Source organism: Pipistrellus kuhlii, unplaced genomic scaffold (genome assembly GCF_014108245.1).
Source record: "Pipistrellus kuhlii isolate mPipKuh1 unplaced genomic scaffold, mPipKuh1.p scaffold_m20_p_111, whole genome shotgun sequence".
NCBI lineage: Eukaryota > Metazoa > Chordata > Mammalia > Chiroptera > Vespertilionidae > Pipistrellus > Pipistrellus kuhlii.
This window is the reverse complement of record NW_023425418.1, coordinates 77,906-102,958: the sequence shown is the minus strand read 5'-3', so window position 1 is coordinate 102,958 and position 25,053 is coordinate 77,906. Positions and strand designations below refer to the sequence as shown.

Below are 25,053 nucleotides of genomic sequence, written 5' to 3'. Positions count from 1 at the left end.
GGAGAGGATTCGGAAGCTGTCGACGTGGGCCCCAAACTCAGCATCACAATCTCTGGAAGCAGCCCAGGTTGTCCCACAAGGTGAGTTCTGACCTGTTTACACCAGAAGGACTCCTCTGGGGCCCGGTCTGGGATGCCGGCAACTGGGTGAGACTACAAGTTAACAGACTGGGTCCTGGACAGGGTGGCTCTGTTGGTTGGAGCACCATCCTGTACACCAAAAGGACACGGATTCTATCTTCACAAGTTCGATCCCTGGTAGGGGCACTGAGGGGAGGCAGCCATCCTTCACAGCGATGTTTCCCTTTCTTTCTTCCCCTTCCTTTCTCTATAATAATAATAATATGCCGAAACCAGTTTGGCTCAGTGGATAGAGCATCTGCCTGCAGATTGAAAGGTCCCAGGTTTGATTCCAGTCAACGGCATGTACCTTGGTTGCAGACATATCCCCAGCAGGGAGTGTACAGGAGGCAGCTAATGGATGATTCTCTCTCATCGATGTTTCTGACTCTCTGTCCCTCTCTCTTCCTCTCTGTAAAAATAAATAAATAAAAAAATAAAATAAAATAAAATATATTTTTAAATAAATAAATAATAATAAGGAAATTTGCTAATTGAACCTCACACCATTGCAAATATGGTGGCACCCACAGCCAATAAGGAGGGAATATGCCAATTGACGGCCACACCATCAAAGATGGAAGTGCCCACAGCCACAAGATGGTGTCGCCCAGTCTCCTCAGCCCTGCCAGGGTGGCAGGCATGCATCTGCCTCCAGAGTCCCCCAGTCCCCTCAACCTCCCAGCTGCCCAGGGCTGCCCGAAGGCTCAGGTACCCAGGGCCACCTGAGGCTTGTGCTGTCGGCAGTGGCAGCAGCAGAGGTGTGATGGGGACATCCACTTCCCCTGATCGCCAGATTGCCTCCTACCCGTGAGAGCTCCCAGGCTCTTGGACTGTGAGAAGGGGCAGGCCAGGCTGAGGGACCCCCTTCCAGTGCATGAAAATTCATGCACCGGGCCTCTAGTCTATATATCTAAAAGGCTAAGTGACTGACCATCTGTCTGACCATCCAACTGACAAACCAGCCAGTACATATGATGTGCAGTAACATTTTTTAAAAATAAACGTTGACTCATGCACAATACATATAAAGCTCTCACTGGCGCCAATCACACTCCTGTGTTTCAACCTGTCATTGTCCATCGTGAATTTGGTTGCTTTTGTTGAAAGAAAGCAGCGTTGTCAACAGAATATGTCTGAAGGCCAACAACTGTTGGCACAACATACCTCTGAAGCCGAAAGAAGCTGGCTTTGATCAATTTATATATCATTTCCATGTACATTTTACTAATTTTCTTTCGCCTCTGACACTTCTATTATAGAGGAAGGGCGAGTAGCGATATAAAAATATTTATTCTAATTATTTTCCTTTTGATGTGCACGAATCCATGCACCGGGCCACTAGTAGTAACAATAATACCCATAAAGACATATCCCCATAGGGAACTTCCCACCACCTGGGTCTGGCCGCCTGAACCCCATTCCCGTGGCACCCCCTGCCCTGGCCTGCCCCACCGTCTCCTGGACAGAGTCTCCATGGCTCTGGAGCCGATCTCTCCAGGCAAACCAGGCACAGGGGACTCCCTCCCAGCCTCCCAGCGGCTCTGAGTGCTCTTCCCCCTCCCGTCTTCATCGGCCTTCCAGATGGCCAGATGGGCTCAGCTGCACCCCACCCCACCCACCCCCGTGTCCTTCAACTGATCGGACCTCTCTCTTCCCAAGCCTCCCAGCCCCAGCCTCAGCTTCAGCTCACACGTGACCCGGCCTCCCTCTCCCCCTGAGCCGGCCTCCCCCCAGCCCCGGCCTCCCTCTCCCCCTGCCCCGGCCTCCCTCTCCCCCTGAGCCGGCCTCCCCCAGCCCCAGCCTCCCTCTCCCCATGCCCCGGCCTCCCTCTCCCCCTGCCCCTTCCTCCCTTTCCACTGAGCTGGCCTCCCCGCTGGGCCCCTGTGGGCCTCCAGGTCAAGGCTGGTCCTCACGCCCAGCTCCGACCCTCCCTCTGCGGTCAGCTGTCCCCGCAGGCCGCTGGCTGACAGGGGGCCTGTCTATGGTGGTGGGCAGCTTAGGGCTGGATGTCCTGGCGGGAAAGTCCCCACCACAGGGTCCCAGCTGCCCTTAGAAAACCCCCACCGCCTGGGCTCGCGCGCTCTCTCTCTCTCTCTCTCTCTCTCTCTCTCTCTCTCTCTCTCTCTCTCTCTCTCTCTCTCTGCAATCTGGAAGAAATTACTGGCCCCACAGCCAGACTTCCCCAGTTTCAGGAAATTCCAGGCTGCGCAGGGGGAGGGGAGAGGAGGGACCGGGCTGGGGCATCCCCACTCCCCACCCCCTCGCCCCCTCGGCAGGCAGGCGGCGTGTCCTCCGCGCACACCCCGCCCGGCCCCGGCCGCCCCCACACTCAGCCCCGCGGGGCCTGGGCGTCCCGCCGCCGCTCTCCGGGCCTTCAGATCCCGGAGGCAAACTTTTTGGGGGAAAGGGGAGGGGGCAGGAAGGCGGGGCGGGGCCTGCGCTTAACCCTGTGTGTGCGCCCCGGCGGACGCAGCCGGGCTGGGCGGCCGGAGGCTCCGCGGTGTGGGCTCCGGGATGGCCCCCGCGAGGGGCTGAGCCTCCGCCGGGGCAGGTGAGCGGGGCCGGGGAGTTCTGGGGACATGGGGGGGCCTGGCACCCCGGACCCCGGGCGGCGGGGGGCGCGCGGGAGCCGGGACCCCTGGACCTGGGGCCCGCGGAGGTGGCCCCGTGGGGGTCCAGGGGGACCAGGACCGGACCGGCCACCCCCCCCCCCCCCCCAGGTCCCGCCTGACACTCCCTCCGGCAGGTGAGGCCCGGCCCGGAGGAGGAAGGAGGAGGAGGAGGAGGAGGAGGAAGGCGCGGGCCCGGGACCCAGAGGCCGCGGCGGGCTCCGAACCCCGGGCGGACGGGGCGCCCCAGCCTGAGCGCAGCCGGAGCGCGCCGGACCCGCCGGGCGGGGACCGCGAGGTAAGCGGGGGTTGCGGGGCCGGGGTCCCGGGGTCCCGGGGTCCCCGGATCAGGACCCTGGAGGGACGGCGGCGGCGGAGCGTCCGGGCCCCGCCACGTGGCCCCGCGCCCCGGGTCTGCCCCTCCGGGAACCAGTCGGGCCGGATCCCGATCCGGGGCGGGTGGTGGTTTCCGTCCCGTTGGAGGGGGATGGGGGGGGAAGAGGGGGACCCAGGGGCAGGGAGCCAGCTGTGCTCCCCTCCCTCCTGTCCCGTCCCCCCTTCCCCCCCACCCGCCTCCGCAGCTGGGGCGCAGGGCGGGGAGGGGAGGGGGCGCGCGGGCGGTTGGCAGCCTGGCTTCCCCCACTCTGGCCGCGCCCCCTTTTGCCCCAAACAAGGGCCCCTCTGTGGGAGCCTTGGCCCTGGAGGGTCAGACTTTTTTTCCTTTTTTTTTAAAAAAAAAAAAAATTTTTTATTGATTTTTTTTTTTTTTTTTTTTTTTTTTTTTTTTTTTTTTTTTACAGAGAGGAAGGGAGAGGGACAGAGAGTTAGAAACTTCGATGAGAGAGAATCATCAATCAGCTGTCCCTTGCATGGCCCCTACTGGGGATGTGCCCGCAACCAAGGTACATGCCCTTGACGGGAATCAAACCAGGGACCCCACCCCCTCAGTCCGCAGGCGGATGCTCTACCCACTGAGCCACACCGGTTAGGGCAGGACACATTATATTTGTATGGATTCTCTCCCACCGCAACCTAGGAAATGAGTCCCAGAAACCCCATTTATACATGAGAAAACGGAGGCACACACTAGTTACTACTAAGTGATTTATTTTTATTTTCATCTTTTTTATATTTTTTTTACAGAGGAAGGGAGAGGGATAGAGAGTCAGAAACATCGATGAGAGAGAAACATCGACCAGCTGCCTCCTGCACACCCCCCACTGGGGATGTGCCCGCAACCAAGGTACATGCCCTTGCCGGAATCGAACCTGGGACCCTTGAGTCCGCAGGCCGACGCTCCATCCACTGAGCCACACCGGTTTCGGCGGGACAGACTCTTTAGGGTCCGAACCCCTTTGCGTGGAGCGCAGAACTTGGCTGGAGGGCGGGTGTCAGAGGGGCCGGGAGCTCGGTGGGTGAGCCGGTCATTGCAGCTGGATCTCCGGTGAGACCCTTACCAGCATCAACCACACCCCCATGCAACAGCGAATCTCACTCTTCCTCTTCCTCTCTCCGATCAACCAATTAAAAATATTTTAAGGAAAGCGGACAGGAGGCTCGGAGAGGTGGAGGGACTGAACCCCGAGGTTGCAGAGCTGGGAGGAGGAGGAGGAGGAGGAGGAGGAGGTGAGGTGGCGTTGAAAACCCAGACACAGCCCTGGCCGGTGTGGCTCAGTGGGTAGAGCGCCGGCTGATTGGATGGTTGATCGGAAGGGTCCCGGGTTTGATTCTAAATCAAGGGCAGGCACCTCCTTGGTGGCAGGCTTGATGCCGGGCCCTGGTCAGGGCGCAGGTGGGAGGCAACCGATCCTTGAGTGTTTCTCATCTCACATCGATGTTTTTCTGTGTCTCTCTCCCCCTTCCCGCCCACTCTCTAAAAATTAAAAAGCAATGGAGAAAAAATAGCTTCGGGTGAGGATTAGAAACACACACACACACACACACACACACCCATACCCATAAAAGCCGTTTCTGGGATGGTGCTCATCTGGAATGGAAGAGGAAAAAGGAAAAAGAAGGGAACAAACAGCCATGGCGGAGGGTATAGGAAATCCCTGGCCTTCCTAGCAAACCAAACATCATTTTTTCCACGGGGAAGCCTGCAGCCCGCCCCAGCCCAGGGGGGCAGGGATGGGGGCTGTCATCTCATGTCGCCCTTAGACTCTGCAGTCCGCCTGCTGACACCCAAACCCAGCCCGCCCTCAGCAGGCATCGCTGCTGTGTGACCCGGGGCCATCCACCCCCCCTCTCTGAGCCTCGGCCAGCACGGCTGTAAAGCAGACAAGATGACAGCGGCCTCCCCCTGGGTGGGATGGTGGGAGGGTTACAGGACTTCCCTCCGGGCCCAGAACAAGGGCTTGGGAAAGACAGGGTCAGCATCGCGAGAGTACCTTGCGACCAACCACCCCTTGCACCCGGGCATTCTGCTCCGTCCATATATACATATACATACATATATATATATATATATATATATATATATATATATATATATATGTGTGTGTGTGTGTGTGTGTGTGTGTGTGTGTGTGTAATTGATTTTTCACAGAGAGGAAGGGAGAGGGATAGAGAGTCAGAAACATCGATGAGAGAGAAATATCGATCAGCTGCCTCCTGCACACACCCTCCCCCCCGCCCACGTGGATGTGCCCGCAACCAAGGTACATGCCCTTGACCTGAATCGAACCCGGGACCCTTCGGTCCGCAGGCCGACGCTCTATCCACTGAGCCAAAAAACGGTTTCAGCTTGCTTTCTTTTTTTTTATTCTGCTGTCTTTCAACTGAGTTGACGGAGGTTTAGGGTTGAGGAAGTGGGTTCAGGGTCCCACAGACAGGAAATTGCGGTCAGAAAGGAAGACCTTGGGGGAAATGTGGTGATGGGACCACAGGAGGGCGGGGTGAGGGGCCAGCTAGGGCCAGGCAGGCAGAAGCAGTGGCCGCGAGCTGCCCGGGGAGGCATGGGAGCCAGGAGCTGGGGACAGCCGAGGCGGGAACTCTGGACTCTGGCGTCCCGCAGAGCCGGCTGGGCTGTCTCGGTGAGTCACACACCCCCTCCGAGGCCTGTCTGCTTCCTGGTCTGGGGCAGGGCAGGTGGCCGAGGCGGGGCCGCCCTGAGCACACGCTGAGCATTCGCCATGCACTGGACTATAAGTTCATGGCCCACATCTCGCCTGTCCTTGCAGAGACTCTGAGATGGATGATGTGAGTATCACCCCATTTTCAAGGTGAGGAAGTGAAGTCAGAGAGGTTCAGTCGCTGGCCCGAAGCCACACAGCAAAAGGCACAGGCGGATCCGAACCAGGGCAGTTGGCTTTCTGAGTAATAATGGGCACTGAGAGAGGGGGTTTTTAAAAGTTGGTTTTAATATATATATTGTATTGATTTTTTTTTTTTAAATTTATTTATTTATTTATTTTTACAGAGAGGATGGGAGAGGGATAGAGAGTTAAAAACATCAAAGAGCCAAAACCGGTTTGGCTCAGTGGATAAGAGCGTTGGCCTACGGACTGAAGGGTCCCAGGTTCGATTCCAGTCAAGGGCATGTATCTTGTTTGCGGGTACATCCCCAGTAGGGGGTGTGCAGGAGGCAGCAGATCTATATTACTAACTCTCTATCCCTCTCCCTGTCTGTAAAAAATCAATAAAATATATTTTTTAAAAAACACATAAAAACATCAAAGAGAGAGAGACATCTATTAGCTGCCTCCTGCTCTTCTCCCCCTCCCGCTCCCCCCCCTCCCGCCCCCCGGGGATGTGCCAGCAACCAAGATACATGCCCTTCACCGGAATCAAAGCTGGAACCCTTGAATCCACTGGTCGACACTCTATCCATTGGGCCAAACCGGTTAGGGCTAAACATTGATTTTAGAGAGAGGTAGAGAGACAGACCAAGAGGGAGAAATACCTGTGGCTTCGAATGCACCCCGACTGGGGATGGAACCCACAACCTAGGTATGCCGCGCCTGGGAATCGAACCCGCCACCTCTTGGTGTACAGGATGATGCTCCAAACAACTGAGCCACCTGGCCAGGGCAGGGATTTTGTCTTTTAAACGGTGAATTGAGATTCCTTCGTGAGCGGAGGTCAGCATTTTTTTTTTTAAAGGTTAGAATTGAAAACATCCCAGTGCTTAGCGTGTTTTAACAGTAAGTCTTGTTTTGTACTTTTTTTCCACTTACGCAGGCGACAGAGGGGCAGGCGGGGTGAATGTTTGCACAGGTTGCAATAAAAATGTTTATTCATCTCGATTGAGGTCAGGGAAGTCGGAGAAACACAGCTGAGGTGGCGAATCAAGACTGGTTCTCCCGGAGAAATGAATGTAGAGTGTGCGTGTGTGTGTGTGTGTGTGTGTGTGTGTGTGTGCGCGCGCGCGCGCGCGCGCGTGCGGTGGAGGGCAGTTCTCACGCATGTCCATCTACCACAATTTTAGGCTCTTCCGGCCTTACTGTTCCTCCAGCTGACTGCTGGTCTTTCCCAGGATGCTTGCTGCTGAAAGAACAATGCCGGCTTCTTTTGCCTTCCTCAGAGGGTTTGATCTTTATTTTTTTATATATATATTTTATTGATTTTTTACAGAGAGGAAGAGAGAGGGATAGAGAGTTAGAAACATTGATGAGAGAAAAATCATTGATCAGCTGCCTCTTGCACACCTCCCACTGGGGATGTGCCCGCAACCAAGGATGTGCCCTTGATCTGAATCGAACCTGGGACCCTCCAGCCCGCAGGCCAACGCTCTATCCACTGAGCCACTCCGGTTTCAGCAGACCTTTACGTCTTGTTCCTCCGTGGTTGCTGGGGACGCGTACCTTACCCCACACCCCACCCCACCTCCCCCAGCACAAGCTCGCTTACCAATACAGTTTTCCATGTGGTATTCTTGGAGGTTTTTCCTTGTGCCCTGGGAGGGAGCTGGTGAGGTTGTATCCCTTTTACAGAGAGGAAGCCGAGAGAGTCCCAGACCTGCAGCTGGCAGAGGGTGGGGCCTCATTCAAACAGGGCCTCCGTCATAACCTCACAACCGACGGTTAGCACAAAGGCCAAGGTCACCGGAGGCCCTCCCAGAGGATTCTGGAAAGCAGCCGGCTGCTGCAGGATGTGGGCAAAGGTTGGCAGGCACTTCCCTGTAACATGAGCCCCGAGAGTCCACGTGGCCAGCGGAGAGCTCGCTTCCGGTGTGTGTGCTGCCCGCCCGCCCCCGATGCGTGCCCTCTGGCCCATGTTGTAAGGCAGAGAAATGTATTTATCATCCTCCTGTTACAGAAACCGAGACATAATATGGTCTCTTTCAAAATCTAATTCTCAGGAAGACACGCTGTGCCTGGATACAGAGAGAGCCCCAGGCCTGCCTTAAAAAGATTAGAATTCACCCTCACTGGTGTGGCTCAGTGGATAGAGCTTCGGCCTGTGGACTGAAGGGTCCCAGGTTCAATTCCTGGTCAAGGGCATGTATCTTAGCTGTGGGCACATCCCCCGTGGGGATTGTGCAGGAGGTAGCTGATCAATGACTCTCTCATCGATGTTTCTCACTCTCCCTCCCTCTCCCTCTCTTTAAAAAATCAACAAAATATATATTAAAAGGAAAAAAAAATATTAGAATTCCTGGTTAGCATCTTCAGGCCAGGCCCTTTCCTTCGAGAGGAGCTTGTATTTTGCGACTGGGTGGGTCTAAACACAAATATAATCCAGACATTTTAAAAATAAATAAAACAGGTCAGCATCCCGCCCTCCCCCCAACTGCCTCCCTCTGGAAGTGTGTGGGCCCCAGGCTCTTGTGCCTGAGGCAGCCCTGGGTTCACGGACCCACATGTGTGAGGAGCTGGGAGCTGGGGTTTTTGCCAAGTTTGGGGAGCACCCTCCTGAGGGTGGCTAATTGCCTGGCCTCCGGTGGCAAGTGGTTAGCTGCCCGGCCCCGCCTCTGGAGAGCCCCAGGTTTGTTCTTCTTTTTAGGGGGAAAAAAAAAAAAAAAAAAATATATATATATATATATATATATATATATATATATATATATATATATATATATATATATATATATATATATATTAGCCGAGACCGGTTTGGTTCAGTGGATGAGCATTGGCCTGCAGACTGAAGGGTCCCAGACTGAAGGGTCCGATTCCAGTCAAGGGCACATACCTTGGTGCCCGGAGCACATTCCCAGTGGGGGGCGTGCAGGAGGCAGCTGGTGGATGTTTCTCTCTCATCATCGATGTTTCTAGCTCTCTATCCCTCTCCCTGCCTCTCTGTAAGAAATCAATAAAATACATTAAATATATATATTATTGATTTTTTTTACAGAGAGGAAGGGAGAGGGACAAAGTTAGAAACATTGAGAGAGAATCATCAATCAGCTGCCTCCTGCACACTTCCCACTGGGGAATCGTACCTGGGACCCTTCAGTCCGCAGGCTGACGCTCTATCCACTGAGCCAAGTCGGTTTTGGCACCTCGTGGTGGTCACAGGCAAACCCAGAGCTGAGTGAGATGGGACTCGGGTAGCTGCGACCTAGGGCCTCGTGGGGCCTCAGTTTCCCCACCTGTAAAATGGTGCAATCCCTGCACCATCACCCAGTCTCTGCAGAAGGCGTCCTGGGGCGGCTGGCTATAGACCTGGGTCTGGGGGTGCGGCTCCTATCAGGGTGGCCCCGCTGACCCCCCCTCCCCTGTTCCTCCCCTGCAGATGCCGGTGCTGAAGCAGCTGGGCCCCACGCAGCCCAGGAAGCGGCCGGAGCGCGGCGCCCTGTCCATCTCCGCGCCGCTCGGCGACTTCCGACACACGCTGCACGTGGGGCGCGGCGGCGACGCCTTCGGGGACACCTCGTTCCTGAGCCGCCACGGCGGGGGGCCGCCCCCCGAGCCCCGCGCGCCGCCCGCGGGGGCCCCGCGCCCCGCACCGCCGGCCGCCGCGCCCCAGCCGCCGCCGCCCGCCCTGCGCGCGCCCGCGCCCGCCGACCCGCTGCTGTCCTTCCACCTGGACCTTGGGCCCTCCATGCTGGACGCCGTGCTGGGCGTCATGGACGCGGGGCGCCCCGGGGCCGCCGCCACCAAGCCCGGCGCCGACGCGGACCCCGGCTCCGGGGCGCAGCAGCAGTTCCCCGGCGCCCGCGGCCGCCCCATCGCGGACCTAGAGCTGGACGACATCATTGGCCTGTAGGCTCCCTGCCCCCCTTCCCCCCGCACCCCACTTCTTTATACATAAACCGCTAAGGCCAGCGCCCGCTTCCGTCTCTTCTCTGGGCCGGGAGAAGAGGGGAGGATGGGGTCCCGGGGAGCATCAGGGGTGTCCCCCGCGGCTCTGGACCCAGAGAGGGGACCGGTCACATTGGGGTGGCCCCTTTAGGACAGCTGGGGGGCGGGGTCCCCACGTGGCCGCGCCTCCAGGCCCATTCATTAGGTTGACAGCGCTGCTGCGGGATCTGGGCGGCCTGACCCGCTGCTCCAGCTGCGGGGGACCCTGCCCGGGAGCCGCTGGGGAAAAAGGCCGAGAAAACGGCGCGGTCCCTGGAGGAGGGCCCCTGTCCTCCCAGGTGTGCGGGCTCCAGTGCGAGGACGGCAGCGGCGTCAAACCCGAACTACCAAGCTGGGTTTGGTCTTGCAGACGCGGGTGGTGCCTGCGCCCGCGGAGGCCGGGACCGACCGGAGGGCGGGCAGCACCGGCACACCCCAGGGCGGGGCGGGGCGGGGCAGGAGCTGGCGCCAGGAGCCCGGGGCGGGGCGGCACGTGCCCCGTTAGACGGGGCGGATCGAGCTCTCTGAGGACTTGGAGGCGGGGCCGGGCCAGCTCGCCGGGGGCCGGGCGGGAGGTGCTGCGCCGGTGACCGGTGGGGCGGGGGCGGGGCCACACTCGCAAGCCGCGGAGGGGGCGGGACAGACTCCCCGGTGACCGGCGGGGCGGCCCCACGTGGGCCTGAGTCAGAGTCCCTGCGTGCTTCCCGGATCGGGGCGCGGCCGGAGCCACCGCCGCTGACGGCACAGTCGGGCCACCGCCCGGGTCCCGATGGCGGCGGCCGGAGAGCCCGCATCGACCCCGGAGCCTCCCGCCGCGGAGACCCCGCCGCCGCCGCCGCCGCCGGCCTGCCGCTTCTTCCTGGAGGGCCGCTGCCGCTTCGGCGCCCGCTGCCGCCAGCCCCACCCCGGGGCTCCGGCGCCGGCGCAGCCTAAAGGCGGGGCCGAGGCCGAGGCCGGGGCCGGGACCAAAAAGCCGCCCCTGCGCACCGCCGCGGCCGTCATCCAGCGCATCCGCTGGGACCCGCGCCTGGACCCCGCCGACTTCGCGGTGGGCTACGCCGACCGCTTCCGGGGCGTGCTGGAGGAGCCCTTCGGCGCCTTCTGCTGGGACGAGCCGCTGGCGGCGCTCGGGCCCGGCGCGCTGGCCGTCCCGCAGCACCGCGTCCGCTACTTCCGCTTCCGCGGCCGCATCGTGTGGGACCGCGACTCGCGCACCGACCACGTCTTCGGCTCCGGCTCCTTCGCGGGCCGCGGGCCCACCATCCTGGACGCGCTGGACGCTCTTGGGGACGGAGAAGGGCAGGATGGCACGGACGCGCTCGAGCCCAGAAACGCGCACGGGGACGAGCACGCGCCCCGAACCGGAGAGATGCTGGACAGCGGGGACGAGCAGGGGGTGGACACACCTGGGACCCGGGAAGCACAGGACTGCGCAGCTGCGCCCCCTTCTGGCGCCCCAGCAGGAGGGCTCGGACCGCCGCCCTGGACCGGCCCCCAAGCCGAAGCCGGGAGCCGGGGGACTTCGGTGAAGGCCCAGGAGCTGGGCGGGGCCGGCAGCCCGGCTTCCCCACCGAAGGAGCCAGGGAGGGCGCGGAAGCTGGCCGCCAAAGCCAGGACCAGAGAGGCACGGACCGTGGCGGCCCCAGGGCAGCCCCTGGGTGGCTCCTCCGAGACGACAGAGTGCTGTCAAGAGGAGTGGGGTACTGAGGCCTGGCCCCAAGCTGGCGGAGAGGCCTCCGCGGCCAGGGCCACAGCCCCTCGCCAGCCTCGCCCCACGCACTTTGTGGCCCTCATGGTGACAGAGCCCGGGCTGCAGGCGGGGGTGGCCAAGGCCCAGGAAGAGCTGGTCCGAGCTGCGCCTTTGTGCGCAGCTTTCCTGGTGCCCCCACAGGCCCTGCACCTGACGCTGGCCCTGCTGAGGCTGGGGGGCCCCGGGGAGGCAGTGGCTGCCATCAGTGCGCTCAAACACGCCCTCTCCGACCCGGGACTTCCGGTACCTCCGCAGGTGACGTTTGGGCAGCTGGTGCTCCTGGGCCCCCATGTGCTCTGTGCGCCCCCCTCCCCGTCCCTGGAAAACATGGCCCAAGTGCTGGGCCAGAGGCTGGAGGCTGAAGGGCTCAGAGTGCTCCAGCCCCCAGGGGGGCTGCACCCGCACCTCACGCTGGCCAAGGTCCCCCGGGGCCGTCAGGGCCACCTCGCCGTGCCTGGGCCCAGCCCAGGACAGGAGCTGGGCAGCCAGGTCCTGAGACAACTCTGGCTGTGCCGCATGGGGAGGGCAGGGGACGCCTACCAGCCCCTGGCCGAGATCCCCCTGGGGTGACAGCCCAGGCCCCTCTGGCAGACAAGTCGGATCTCAGTGCCAAACACAGAGGAGATCCAGTCCAAGCAGGAAGGACAAAGCACACGCGCGCTCGCTCTCTCTCTTTAATTGTGGTTTCTCTCAGGGTTCCAAACGTGCTCAAGTGATCCAAAGGAAGAATGAAGGAAAGAAAGGGGAAGAGGAGGGGGGAGGCAGAGAAGGAACATCTGGAAAAAAAGCAGCCTGACAGTCCAGCTGTTTGCAAACTCATTGCACAACCTCCAATTACATGGCAGAAGAGGGAGGGAGGGGAAAAGAAAAGGGAGGAAGGAGGGAAAATAACTTAAATAAACACACAAAAAGAAACGAGAAGGAAATGTGACGTGAGCTGGTGATCCATGAAGGCGGGGAGGGGAACCGTTTACCTGTGCTGAACCGAGGGAGGAGGGGGCAGGAGGGGAAGAGGGAGGGAAGGGGGAAAAAACCAGAAGAAACACTGGGGTGGCGGGAGGAGGGGACACGAGACAACTTAATACACTGCAGACGAGGCGGCCCGGCCGGTGAGGTCCCGCGATGGCCTCCGGAGTCTTCGGTTCGGGTGGCAACGTGGATCTGCTGGTGGCCTGGTGTGGCGGTGGCGTTTCTGGGGCGGGAGCCGAGGGCATGACACAGTCTCTGCGGCTCCCCGCGCCCTGAGCACGGAGGCCCCGGAGGGCTGGCAACAAGAGTCTCTGGTGAGGTAGGCAGGCGGGCGGCGGGCGGCGGGCGGGTGCCCCCACCGCAGCGGGCACGGCAGAGCGGCCGGTCGTCTTCTGCTGGCCCCCTGGCGTGAGATGGGCCAGGGTGCCGAGTTGGTACCGGAGTACGAGCTCGAGAGAGAGAGAGAGAAAACACTGAGACAGCATTAGTAGAGTGCAAGGTGGACAGACCACGCCCCCAACCCTCGGCTGCCCGCCCTCCTCCCCGTCCCGTCCCTCTGAGGCAAAAATAAAAACGTAGAAAAATCTCTGTACAGACTCCCCGGTAGGAAAACGGGGCAGGGAGGGCGGCTCTTCCTGGAGCTCACTCCCCACGATTAATTTACAACCCAAGTCCATGGCTCAAAAACAAGATCCGCAGAGGCGGCGTGGGCCGGCCTGCCCCGCGGTGCTCAGAAGGCGGGCAGCTGCGCCAGGCTGAGGCGGCAGTCGACGCTGGCGTTGTCCGGGCCCGTGTAGGCCAGGCCCAGGGGCTCTAGGAAGGCCCGGCAGGCGGCCTCGCCCTCGAAGGCCAGCTCGGCCTGCAGGTAGGAGACGGGCAGCGCAGGGCGGAAGCTACGGAAACAAGAGGAGAAGGTGATGAGGCGGGCAGCAGGCAGGGGCCCCACGGACAGGGAGTGGGTGCCCCCCCTTCCGACACCCTAAGTGTTCCCTCCGCACATTAGGAAATGTAACCTCTGGTACCCAGCCCTCACCCCACCGCCCACCTCTGGAGCTTGGGGGCCCTCAGACTGGGCTGACAGCCAACCCCAGTGTGCCCCTTTGCCCTCACTTACCTGTCGGGAGGCCGGAAGGAGGGGGGAAGGGCCGCACCGGCTCCTCCACTGCTCCCTGGCCTGAGCAGGCCCTCAGGAGAGGGCCACCGCGGCCGAGGGCAGGGGCCAGGCAGATGGCCCAGGGGGACAGGCACAGGACGGGAGCGCTCACCGCTACTCTGGGGGCCTGGCCCTCACAGGACCCCAACCCTGGTCTGAGCGCCTCAGGGATGCCCTGGGCACAGGAGTCAGCCAGCACTTCCTACACTTCCCACACAGGAAATTCTGGTTGGCAACGAGAGCGCTGGGCCCGTGCCAGAAGCAGCTGCCCTCAGTGCTCAGTGCTCAGTGCCTGAGGAGCGAACCCTCGTCTGTAGGCTGAGTCATCTACCTCACAAACAACCCCGGGCGGGCACTGCAGGGCCAGGGCACAGCCACTGCGTGTCACCCAGGAAAGGAAGCCGCTGGCTGAATGTACTCAGAGCTGGCCCTGCCCCAAGCCCATTGGCCCCAGCCTTGCTGTCCATGGAGCCAGGAGCCTGCTGCCCCCCCACATGACCCTGGCCACCTGCAGGGACATGTCTGCCAAGGAAAGGCGGCACCAGTGCCAGGCCAGGCACTCCCACAGGCACCAGCCATCTGTCCTTCCGCGGTCGAGCACACACACTAACAGGGAAGAGTCGCCGGCCCAGCTACCTGAGCTGGAGGAAGCCTGGGAGCTCCCCCAGGGGCCTGGCGGGCTGCAGAGGGTGCTGGTCTGTTACCGCTCCTGTGCATCCTCACCCCACATTTCTGCCCACATCCCCTCTGTTTCTGTGGCCCTAGAGTGTCCCTATCCTTCAGTTCGACCATCTTTTCCCAGGCTCCAAACCATCCACATGGGAAAGCTAACAGACATGGTTGGTGTTCAAGGCCTCATACCCCTGACCGGAGCAGGGCTCTCACCCTCAGAGGCTGGCAGCGGGCCCCCTTAGTGCTGTGGGGCGCCATGCACTGTGGGGCGCTATGGGCTGGTCAGCAGCAGCCCCGGTCTCTACCCACCACAGGCCAGGAGCAGCCCCGGCTGTGACAACAAAAGGAACCTCCCTGCCCTAAGCACACATCCCCGCACTCTGGATGGGGCACACGGCGGGCACTCAGTGTGTGGGCACAGGCCCAGTCTGCCTGGCATCTCGCATGTTTCCCTAACATGTGGCCCCTCAGAAGGCTCAAGTAGGAATGGGGCCCTGGCCCGTCAGACCAGAAGCTGCCAGAGCAGCGCTGTTTTCTCGTTTGTCTCTAGAGCAAGGGCTGCGGCCGGAGAGCCAGAGAGAGAGGCAGGCCGAGGCCTCGAAGGCAGGGAGCCCCGAGCAGAGAAGCCAGGGTCCCACGTGATGTGAGTGGGAGGATGATTGGCAGGGGGTGGAGGGACCCCGGAACCAAAGAAAGAAAGAAAGAAAGAATGGCGAAGAGGCCAGAGGGAGGGCTGAGCAAAGGGGAGGAGGGACAGCAGGAGAGGACAAGAAAGGGAGAGGGACGAGAAAGGGAGAGGGGCCAGGACAGCCGGGACTGGAGCTAGAGGCCTGCTCGCCAGGGGTGGAGGGGGAAGAGACGGGGTCACGGGGACCTCAGCTGAACATACGTTTTGATCATGGCCTTGAGGGCGGCTTTGCGCTCCCGGTCCACAAACTTGTCTATGAGGTAGCCAGACATACAGGGCGCGCGGCCGTAGAGCCGGAAGAAGCGGTGGTAGTTGCCCAGAGCCCAGGCTGCCCTCAGAGCCAGGGCATGGGCCACGCAGAGGTCCGTCTTCAGCTCCCGCGTCAGGTAGGCCAGCTCCGTGGTGATGTCGCCCGAGTTGTTGGTGAAGATGTAGTAGAGGATGCGGTAGGCGGTGAACTCACCCACGTTGCCGGGCAGGCTCTCCGCGTACAGCGACTTGAGCTGCGTCTGGCACTGGTTGAACTCCTCGTGGTCACCCTGGCGGGGGAGGGCAGGCAGGGAGGAGGGGCAGAGTGAGGCTGGGGAGCCAGCCCGGGAGGAGCCCAGCAGCCCGGGAAGAGCCCGGAGCCCACTCACCTTCTCCAAGGCGATGCGGGCGTGCGTCTCGTACACCTCCACCGTGAACTCAGTGCGCACGCCTTGCACCTGGGGCAGCAAGGAGAGGAGTCAGGCCAGAGCAGGGCGGGACACACCTCCACCCCCCAACTCCAATCCCACCCCCACCCCCAGCCCCGGTCACCCAGCCCAGCCCTCACCGTCAGGTCCTGCCGGATGGACTTCATCTGCTCGCAGGCGAAGGCGTAGTCCTGCTTCTCTTTCCACTGGGACTTGACCATGCACAGCGACTTCTTCAGAACCTGGAAGGCGTCACACGGAGTCAGAGACAGCCGGCAGAGCAGGGACACCCAAACCCCGTAAGCCCCGCGAAGCCCCGCTAACGCGGTGTCTGAAGTGAAGGCTGCAGCAGCACACCCCCAGCGGCCCGCCAGGAGGAAAAGCCCGGACCTCGGAGAGCTCCTGAGCCCAGTCCCCAGTCAGCGCCCGGCCTGCGTGCACCCGGGACAGGACACTCACGGCCTCGTCCCTCAGGACGCTGGGGCCTTTGTCCCATTTCAAGGGGGACCCAGAGGCCCCGAGGGCTAGAAAGCCCCCAACAAGGCCGCGTGCTTGGGACTCAGGGCTCAGCTCCTCTCCAGTGCCCACCCGGCCAGCGGGCCTGCCCTCCCGGCACTTACCGCCACAGGGCGCACTGTGGACGGGTCGGGGGCGCAGGTGAGCCGCAGGTAGTGCTTGGTGATGTCGGGGCAGGTGCCCACGATCTGCAGCTCCTGCCAGTCAGGGTCGCCCCCGCTGCTCTCCAGGCCGCCCACCTGCAGCACCAGGGGCTCGAGGCGCAGGCGGCGGGAATGTCCGTGCTGGAAGCGGGCCGCCCGCTTCTGCTTCTTCAGCTCGCGCTCGGGGTCCTCACACTCCAGCACCGCCATCCTCTTGCGGTTGCGCTTGGTGGGCGCTAGATCGTGCCTTGGGGGTAAGGGGGAAGGAGGAGAGGGGTCGGGTCGGTAAAGGAGACCGGCATGGAGCACCCCAGGCCTCTGCTAAACCGCTCGAGGTCACAGCACCCTCCCTGGCCACCCCAAGGCTCGCTCACCTCTTCCCTCGCTGCGCCCTGCCTCGGCCCCGATCCATGTGGGCCCCCCGGCCCCCCCGGCCCTTGGGGGGCGGGTTCCTGCGACCCACAGGCTGGCACTCATTCCCTGAGAAGGAACTGTCCGAGTCCGAGTGGGAGTCACTGTGCGGAGAGGCAGGGAGGTGAGGCCCGGGCCGGCTCCCCGAGGCCCGCCCCCGCCACCCCCGGAGCCTGCACCCACCTGCGGCGGAAGTGGCGGTTCGGGGACCGGGAGGAGGAGCGGGAACGGGACTCTGTGCTGGAGGAGGAGCTGTGGTCCTTCATGAAGACATTGCGGTTGCCGAACTTGGCAAAGCTGCCGCCCCGCGCTCGGCCAGCACCCCCAGCCCCTGGCGTCCCTCGCTGTGACTGGGCACCCCCGCCCCTGGTCGTGGCGCCTGCCCCCCTGGGAGGGTGAAGGCTGCTGGGGGCCTCCCACCGCTTCTTCTTAGGGCTCTCGGCCACAGTGTCCCGAGTCAGCCTGAGGACAGAGCAGGGCATCACCAACCCACGCCCTCCCTCTGCCCGGAGACACGCCACCCGATGCTTCACCCACCTGCATCCGCAGCTCAGCTCCACCCCTGGGTCCCCCCGCCTCCCCCGGCACACAAGCTGCCTTGGCCTCACCTCCAGCCGGACTCACCCGGGCAGAGGCTCCCGGCTCCAGTCGATGGTGTAGGCAGAGCCATCCTGGAGCCGGGCCTGCAGCACCTCCTTGAGCAGCTTCTCCGTGCGGTCCTTGTCCTCCTCCGACTCGCAGGCCGTGAAGCAGCGCTCCACGTACTCCTTCATGTCCTGCGGCCAGTCGTCTGGCTTCCCTGACAGGCCCCCCCTGCACAGGGCAGAAGTGGGGGCTCAGCTGGGAGCACGCACTCCGGCACAGCCTGTCACCACGGCCTGTCACCATGCACAGGCAGGCACAGCTCCAGCGTTTGCTTCCCTCCCGTTTGACACTCACAGCAACCCCAGGGAGCCACCCGCCCTCTGGAGCAGCAGAACCCGCATGGGTGTCCTCCATGCCGAGGACCGGCCAGGGCCGTCACCTGTGGTTCTGGGCCTTCTCGGGGTTGGGCTGGGGGCCGAAGCCGCTGTGCTGGCCCTCCGAGCTGGAGCTGAAGTTCTGGTTGGTGACAGCGAAGGGCCGTTTCTGAATGTTGAACTTGAGACCACCAGTCCCGGGGGCCGCTGGGGGAGGGGGGGAGCAGCGAAAGCTGGAGTTAGGCCTACCCCAGCCGCCTGGGACCGCAGGCCCAGCTCCAGGCAGCCACCCCAAGGCCCTGGGACAATCCCTGCACCCCGTGCCTCCCGCCCCGGCTCCTGCGCTGCCCACTTACGCTTCATGCGGTTCCACAGCTGCTGGCCCTTCTTGGGCTTGGCCGGCTCGGCGTAGCTGTGCTGCCCGTAGGCCTGGCCCGAGGCGGGCCCCGCCTGGCTGTGCTGGGTGGCCGGCGTCGTCCCAGGCTGGGGGCCGCTGTTCAGAGCGTGAGCCCCGTGCGAGGGGTTGGAGGGCTGAGGGGGCTGAGCTGCTGGCAGCTGCTGGGGAGGGGCCTGGTAGGACATGCCGTCATCCATGCCGGGGACGGGGGGCTGTCGGAGGAAGTGGCGCTGAGGGCGGGAGCAGTCTCTGGCTGCTCTCTCACACTCAACGTCACGTCACTCAGCTTTCAGCACGGCCGTGACCCTCTCCCGGGGAACGGGGTCTCCTAACCACTCTTCCATGGCTGAGAAGACGGGCTCAGACAGGCTCTCCCTTCCCATGGCCCCAGCTGGTAAGTGGCAGCAGCCCCACCCCCCCAACAGTGGTTATGGTCGGAGCACGTGTCCCGTATCAGCCATGGCGCACACACACGATTGCACCCTCGCAGCAGCTCTTAACACCCAGTCACCCCTCCCACTGAGCTGGCTGGGCAGCAGGTGGCAGGACTTGTACTCACACCCCAGAGAGGGTACTGGGATTCGAACCCAGGTCTCTCGCCTCACCTCCCTGCACTAGCTCCACCACTCCGCCAAGGTGCAGGTGCGTGCAAGGCCAGATCATGTGTGCAGTTGTGCACAAGCGGGGGGCACGCTCAGACAAGCTGCCACACTACAGACTGTCCCCACCATCACCCCAACAGCCCAGGCCCTGGCCTTGCCAAGCCCCAAAGTTTCAAAACCCCTGCTCTGCCCTCTTCGTCCTCGAAGCAGGACTTGCTTGGCAGGAGGCGGGTGGCTCAACAACCCTCACAAACTACCTCCCCAGCCGGAACCTGGCGCAGACACGGGCTGGGCGTTACCTGGTTCAGAGTGCCTTGGTGCTGGGGGGCTGCTGGCTGCTGGGGTGTGGCTGAGCCGTAGGAGCCGGCCATCCCGTACTGGGAGGGGGAGCCGTAGCCCTGGTACATGCTCTGCGCAGGCAGGGAGGAGGGTGAGTGGCCGGCCGGCTCCCCTCCTCCTGCTGCTCAGCAGCCCTGACCCTCCCCTCACCGCTCCCCCCTCTGCCCCTCTCTACCACATAAATGCACCAAATTCTCTTACGTTAAGAAAAGCATTTCATGAAATTAAAATAAAAACATATTTAAATTGTTCAAAAAGTAAAAAAAAAAAGAAAAAGAAAAAATGAAATTAAAACCTCTATAAGCCTATACTCTATTTCCGCTCCTTCTCGGAATTTCTCCCTATTCCACAAACATCTGCTGTGTGCCAGCTCTCTAAGCCCCACACCAGGACAAAATTAAAAGATGACAACCCACGCCCGAGTGAAGCTGGCACTCAGATACACGCAGCGGCAGACACACGTGGCCCGTCCAGCAGCAAGGGCTGTGGGAAGGCCAGGAGGGCAGCGGAGCGGAGGGCAGGGCCCGCCCTGAAGTGACAAAGCTCCCGGAGAAAGGCGCCCTCCGGGAGGCGGGGACGGCGAGGAGGGCCCACAGGAGCAGTGGCCGCGGAGCACTCGTGGCCGGGGCGTGGCAGGTGGAGGTCTCTGCAGGGAGCACGGGGATAGGGCCCGGGGGGGGGGGAAGGGGGCACTCACCATGGGGTAGTAGTAGTTGTAGGGGTAGGCGTAGCTGTACTGCTGGTACCACTGGTAGTACTGCTGCTGCTGCTGCTGCTGCAGGGCCGAGGCTTCCGCCTGAGACACATACTGTGGGGAGAGGCCACACGCCGTCAGCCTGGGCAGCAGGCGCCCACGGCCACGACCCCCGTTAACCAGCAAACAGGTTAACGGCCCAGGAACAGAACTGGGGACGTCTCTCCAGAGAGCCAGCCTCTGCCCTCAGACTCAGGCACCTCCGGGACGGGACAGGCGGCCCCTGGACGCTTCGAGGACAGTCCTTGCCTCCCCCACCCTAGGAGCTGGAGTGACACGAGAGGACACCGAGCCTGTCCCTCCCCCAGCGGCCCCCGTCGAGGTGCCCGGCCCCGTGGTCTCACCTGCGAGCTGGCCACAGGCCCGTTGCTGCTGGCCTTGGAGCTGCCGGCGGCGCCCGCCTTGCTGATGCTGGCCAGGGCCTGGCGGGCCTTCTCCCACTCCGGGTTCTCGTGCATGGGCGCCTCCATGCCGTTCTCCCTGCCCGCCCCGGCCACCATGCTGTACTGGGAGGACCTGTGGGGAGCACAGAGGCGCTGCTGTCCCGGCTGAGTGGCCGAGGTGGGATCGCAGGGCCCCTCTCTGCCTACTGCAGCCTGGCGTCTGCAACCCAGGATGTGGAAACCCACTGTGTCTGGGTTTTCTGTGTGGAACCATGAGACTGCCTGCCTACAGGGCTTGTGCAGGGGCCTGGTGCACAAGCAGGTGTTAAATATAGAGCAAACACAGCGACTGCTGTACCTGCAGAACCTAACACAGGAGCTGGTGCCTCGCAGGTCTAAGTGGTCTAGGAACTATCAACTCTGGCCCACACCACCCCACTCGGCAGGTTACAATCACACAGTTTTGGAAAGAATAAGGAATTCTTCCTGATAACACCCTAGCCAGCAGGTTACAATCACAGTTTCAGAAAAAAGTAATTATATCAAAAAGATAAACGGCTAGGTGTGGGGGCTGCCCCAACCGCGGTTCACTGAACGAAGCATGCCACTTTGCAAACCAGCACTGGGCTGTGCAGAGGGCGGGCTCAGGAGGCTCGACGCCCCACACTGCAGCCCATGCTCCCTCACTCTGCTGCCTGGACCAGCCCTGCCTGACCCGGAGGCCCCACCCTGAGGAGGAGGAGGAGGAGGAGGAGGAGGAGGAGGAGGAGGACGACGACGAGGACGACGACGACAAGGACTCTGGGCTTGCTCCTCCCGCCACCCCCTGCCCCTCCAGCCTGTCCCTCTGCCCACTAACCAGTCTGTGCCACGTTGATCACCCACATTGGCCGCCATCTGGACCCTGGGGTGTAAGGGGTGGACCTCGGGAGCCAGACTGCTTTTTCACTGTCTGCGAGAAAAGGGATCAATCAGGGAGACTCAAGCAGCAGCAAAAGACACGTCACAAAGTGGGGGTGAGACGCTGATGGGCTCAGGAGAAGCCAGGCAGGAAAGGGAGTGTGGTCTAGTCTGAAGACAGCCTGGGTGTGGGATAAGGGCCAGCGAGAGGAGAGGGGAGGAGAGGATTAGGGGGAGGGGAGGGGAGGGTTAGGGGGAGGGAAGGGGAAAGGGGAGGGGAGAGGGCCTGGCCTCCTGTAGTGTCCTGGGTGGGAAACGAAGGACGTGAACCAGAGGGAAGTCTGCGGGATTTCCCAGAGGGGACGAGAAGGATCTGAAACCCATATGAAAGGGAAAGACTTGGGGGACACCCTGAGACGGGAGGTGAGGCGGGGGAGACACCCTGAGACGGGAAGTGGGGGCTCGGCCAAGGGTGAGGAGCCTGTGCCTTCCTGTGAAGCAGCAGGAGAGAGGGGACACTCTCATGAGCCTGAGTGGACCCTGAGGGCTGGGAGAACTTGGCAAAGGCAGGGTCTGGCCCAGCCTGGAGCAAAAAAGAGGGGAACACAACAAGGTAAGAGAAGCTGAGGGTGCCCAAGGAGAATGCCAACGTGAAGCAATGGCTTCCTAGACAGTGCTCAGGACAGGGTGGGGGACCTTCTTCCTGCCTAGGGACGTCTGGATACTTGTGACAACAGTCGAGGCCGTACACAACCATCCACTTCGAAACTGGTCTGCTCTTGGCCTGCGGACTGAGGGGTCCCAGGTTCGATTCAGGCCAAGGGCATGCACCTTGGTTGCGGGCACATCCCCAGTGGGGGGTGTGCAGGAGGCAGCTGATCGATGTTTCTCTCTTATTGATGTTTCTAACTCTCTATCCCCCTCCCTTCATCTCTGTAAAAAAAAAAAAAAAAAAAAAATCAATAAAATATTTTTAAAAATTAAAAACAAAAAAACTAGTCTGCTCTATTTGGTCAGACGTTTAACCTAACACCACACTCCTAATGCCTTGGCAGGGCCAAGCCAAATGATGTCCAGGGCCCTCGGACCCGATGCTCCCCACCCGTGTCTTAAGAGAACTATTTCAGAGAGAGAGAGAGAACACGAACCACTTCAAAAAGGTTCCCAAAGGCGAAGAACTCTGTTCCTGACGTAGAGGGAGGGGTCGGCCTGCGGGGGGGAGGGGGGGAAACAGGGGACGGGACCGCCCGGGTGGAGGTCAGCAGAGAAAGCTGCGGGGTGCCTGAACCCTTTGGGAAGGTAAGAGTGGGGTGGGGAGGACACAAGAAAGCGAATGGATGTCTTGCAGACCAGGACTTGGGGGGCGGGGGGGCGCAGGAGGGGTGTCTAAGCCTAAAGGAATAATAACAAATATGGGTGAGCTCCGAGGCGAAGCCTGCTGGAGAACCCGGACATCCTACAGGATACGGAGGGGCCGGGAACAGGTGCCAGGAGCTGGGAACGGCCCTAAACAGAAGGCGGGAGGGAGGGGGGCGGCGCTGGCGGGCCCCGGAAGGAGGCTGGGAGGCTGGGGAAAGGCCTGGCGGGGTCCTGGGCAGGTGTAAAGGGTGGAGGCACCCGATCCCCGGCCCGTCCAGCAGGCAGAGTCGGGAAAGGGGGGACGGGAGGGAAAGGAAGAGCCAGCCCGACCCCCGCACCGGGCCCCGTGAACCACCGCCCCGGCCGCGCCGCGCGTGCGCACCGCGTTACCGGGAAGCAGCGGGCGCCAGCCCCCCCCCCCCCTTATCGCCCGGGACAACGCTGTTGTCTCCGTGGAACCGCCCAGCCAATAGGAGACAAGGGGCGCCGGGGGCCCCAGGAATTCCAAGGGAGCGCGCGGGCCGCGGCGAGCGACGGCACGGGGCTGCGGGGTGCCCCGGCCGCGCGCCCCGCCCGGCCGCGCAGGCGCAGAGCCGCCCGCGCCGCCACACCCTGCGGACGCTCGCGCGCCGCGTCCGTTGGGGTGACAGCCGCGCAGGCCTCGGGGCCCGCGGGGGGCGTGAGGCCGGAAACCGGCGCCGCGCCGACCGGTCCGCCGGCTCCCCGCCCCTCACACCCACCTCCGCCGCTCGCCCCGGGGACTCGGCAGCTGCGGGCCAAACCGACGACACCACCGCCGAGGGGAGGCTCGCGAGCCGGCTGACTCCCGTCTTCCTCGGGCTTCGACGTTCGGAGCGCGGCGTCATGACGTCAACCGCAGGCCTCGCCCCGCCCCGCCCCGCCCCACAGGCGACCAATGGGAGTCCGGATCTGGGCTTTGAGCCCGCCCTCCCGCCTACGCACTCAGCGGGCGGGCGCTCTGCACAAGCCGGAAGACGGGAAGGGGACGGTGGCCCCGAGGGGACACGCGCTTCCGACTTGGGCGTCGCGTTCGCCCTGTAAGCCGTTTTGGCTGCGTTCGCGGTAGCCATTTATTATTCTGACTGTCAGACACACACCCGAGTGATGGGGCTTGTGGGACGGCCCGCCGTCCGTCCAGGGATGGGGGAGCCTGGGGAAGGGAAGGACGAGCGCAAAGAAAAGGGGTGCACACAGGCCCCACCGGAAATGGAAGCTGCCTTAGTCCCTGAAACGGGACGGCGCGTTCGGCGGAGGGGACGGCGGGTGCCAGCGCTGGGAGACAAGCCCCGTTTGGGGGGTGGGGCATAGAGGGGGGACGGCAAAATACAGGTGTGGGGTCCAGGAGAAGAGGCAGGCCCGCAGGGGCGGGCAGGGGGCAGGTCCATAGGGGCAGGGTGGGGGCAGGCGGGCAGGGGGCTGGTCCGTAGGGGCAGGCAGGGGGCTGGTCCGTAGGGGCAGGGTGGGGGCAGGCGGGCAGGGGGCTGGTCCGTAGGGGCAGGCAGGGGGCTGGTCCGTAGGGGCAGGCAGGGGGCAGGCCCATAGGAGACGGCAGGGGGCATTGGGGCAGGCCCATAGGTCGGCAGGGCAGGGCCTGTAGGGGGCGGGCCAGGAGGAGGGGGGAGGCGGGCAGGGGGCAGGTCTGCAGAGGCAGGCAGGGGGCAGTGGGCTGGTCCTTCGACGCAGTTGATGTAGGCTGAGGAGTGTTTGCACCATCTCTATAAACAGGCCTGTTTTACTTATTTATTTTAAATATGTATTTTATTGATTTTTTTACAGAGAGGAAAAGAGAGGGATAGAGAGTTAGAAACATCGATGAGAGAGAAACATCCATCAGCTGCCTCCTGCACACCCCCCACTGGGGATGTGCCCACAACCAAGGTCCATGCCCTTGATCAGAATCGAACCCAGGACCTTTCAGTCCGCAGGCCGATGCTCTATCCACTGAGCCAAACCGGTCTCGATCAGATCTGTTTTTTTTTTTTTAAACTTCTCCTAACAAAACTCGCAAGTGTCTCCCTTCAGGACCCGGATGAGATCACGCAGTCCGGGTGCAGGACGGGTCCCAGCGGCTTCCTGCCCAGCTCCTGCTGTCACACGCGTTCCCATTGGCCCTGCATCTCCTGCTGTGGCCCTCAGAGTCCTCGTAGATTCGCAGAAAGGCTGCGGGAGTGCGGGGCCCGCATACCCTGCTCCCAGGGTCCCCGATGCCCTCACCCCCCATGACTGTAAGATCCGTTACAACGAAGAAGCCCACGTTGGCACTTGGCTAACTGGACGGCCGATTTAATGGGAATGTCACCACGTTTCCCGCCGATGTCGCTGAGTCCAACCCAGGGGACCACAGTGCATTCAATATTTAGGGTCCCTGTCGTTTGTCCCCCTGTATCTAAGGTGGGTCTTTGT

At 62.0% G+C, this 25,053-nt stretch overlaps 3 protein-coding genes across 11 annotated transcripts; 2 read left to right on the top strand and 1 right to left on the bottom strand.

The window, feature by feature from the left end:
- Window positions 1–2,553: 2,553 nt before the first annotated feature.
- On the top strand, window positions 2,554–9,938 carry CDC42EP5 (CDC42 effector protein 5). Of its 5 annotated transcripts, none has more exons than XM_045579683.1 (3): window positions 2,554–2,673; window positions 2,869–3,029; window positions 9,410–9,938. In XM_045579683.1, the coding sequence occupies exon 3, from the start codon at window positions 9,410–9,412 to the stop codon at window positions 9,881–9,883; it is 474 nt and encodes a 157-aa protein (XP_045435639.1). In that variant the 5' UTR covers window positions 2,554–2,673; window positions 2,869–3,029; the 3' UTR covers window positions 9,884–9,938. The 5 variants fall into 5 exon arrangements, with proteins under 5 accessions (XP_045435639.1, XP_036288393.1, XP_045435638.1 ...); XM_036432500.2 differs by having other exon boundaries at window positions 2,652–2,670; window positions 2,864–3,029; XM_045579682.1 differs by lacking the exon at window positions 2,554–2,673 and having other exon boundaries at window positions 2,850–3,029; window positions 9,410–9,591; window positions 9,637–9,938.
- Window positions 9,939–10,594: 656 nt separating this feature from the next.
- Window positions 10,595–12,733, top strand: LENG9 (leukocyte receptor cluster member 9). 2 transcript variants are annotated; one of them, XM_036432487.2, is made up of 2 exons: window positions 10,595–11,274; window positions 11,305–12,733. In XM_036432487.2, the coding sequence occupies exons 1-2, from the start codon at window positions 10,727–10,729 to the stop codon at window positions 12,275–12,277; spliced, it is 1,521 nt and encodes a 506-aa protein (XP_036288380.1). In that variant the 5' UTR covers window positions 10,595–10,726; the 3' UTR covers window positions 12,278–12,733. The 2 variants fall into 2 exon arrangements, with proteins under 2 accessions (XP_036288380.1, XP_036288379.1); XM_036432486.2 differs by having other exon boundaries at window positions 10,595–12,733.
- LENG8 (leukocyte receptor cluster member 8) lies at window positions 12,368–23,517 on the bottom strand. 4 transcript variants are annotated; one of them, XM_036432484.2, is made up of 15 exons: window positions 23,370–23,517; window positions 21,230–21,322; window positions 20,332–20,503; window positions 19,931–20,041; window positions 19,194–19,304; window positions 18,252–18,504; window positions 17,961–18,102; window positions 17,561–17,749; window positions 17,120–17,398; window positions 16,900–17,040; window positions 16,487–16,772; window positions 16,007–16,108; window positions 15,828–15,896; window positions 15,391–15,728; window positions 12,368–13,569 (listed from the first exon to the last, which is right to left on the bottom strand). In XM_036432484.2, exons 2-15 carry the CDS (start codon window positions 21,265–21,267, stop codon window positions 13,407–13,409), a joined length of 2,394 nt encoding a protein of 797 aa, XP_036288377.1. In that variant the 5' UTR covers window positions 21,268–21,322; window positions 23,370–23,517; the 3' UTR covers window positions 12,368–13,406. The 4 variants fall into 4 exon arrangements, with proteins under 4 accessions (XP_036288377.1, XP_045435633.1, XP_045435635.1 ...); XM_045579677.1 differs by having other exon boundaries at window positions 13,427–15,338; window positions 15,370–15,728; XM_045579679.1 differs by lacking the exon at window positions 19,194–19,304 and having other exon boundaries at window positions 13,427–15,338; window positions 15,370–15,728.
- Window positions 23,518–25,053: the final 1,536 nt, after the last annotated feature.

Bases quoted from the DNA above. Each gene is read 5' to 3' on its own strand.
- LENG9 (XM_036432486.2), top strand. From the start codon at position 10,727: ATGGCGGCGGCCGGAGAGCCCGCATCGACCCCGGAGCCTCCCGCCGCG.
- LENG8 (XM_045579677.1), bottom strand. From the start codon at position 21,267: ATGGCGGCCAATGTGGGTGATCAACGTGGCACAGACTG. The intron at 19,305-19,930 runs GTGAGTGCCCCC...CTGCCTGCGCAG, and splicing joins ACAACTACTACTACCCCATG to AGCATGTACCAGGGCTACGG. The intron at 17,399-17,560 runs GTGAGTCCGGCT...CTCTGTCCTCAG, and splicing joins AGCCGGGAGCCTCTGCCCGG to GCTGACTCGGGACACTGTGG.
- CDC42EP5 (XM_045579681.1), top strand. From the start codon at position 3,601: ATGGCCCCTACTGGGGATGTGCCCGCAACCAAG. The intron at 3,634-9,409 runs GTACATGCCCTT...CCTCCCCTGCAG, and splicing joins GGGATGTGCCCGCAACCAAG to ATGCCGGTGCTGAAGCAGCT.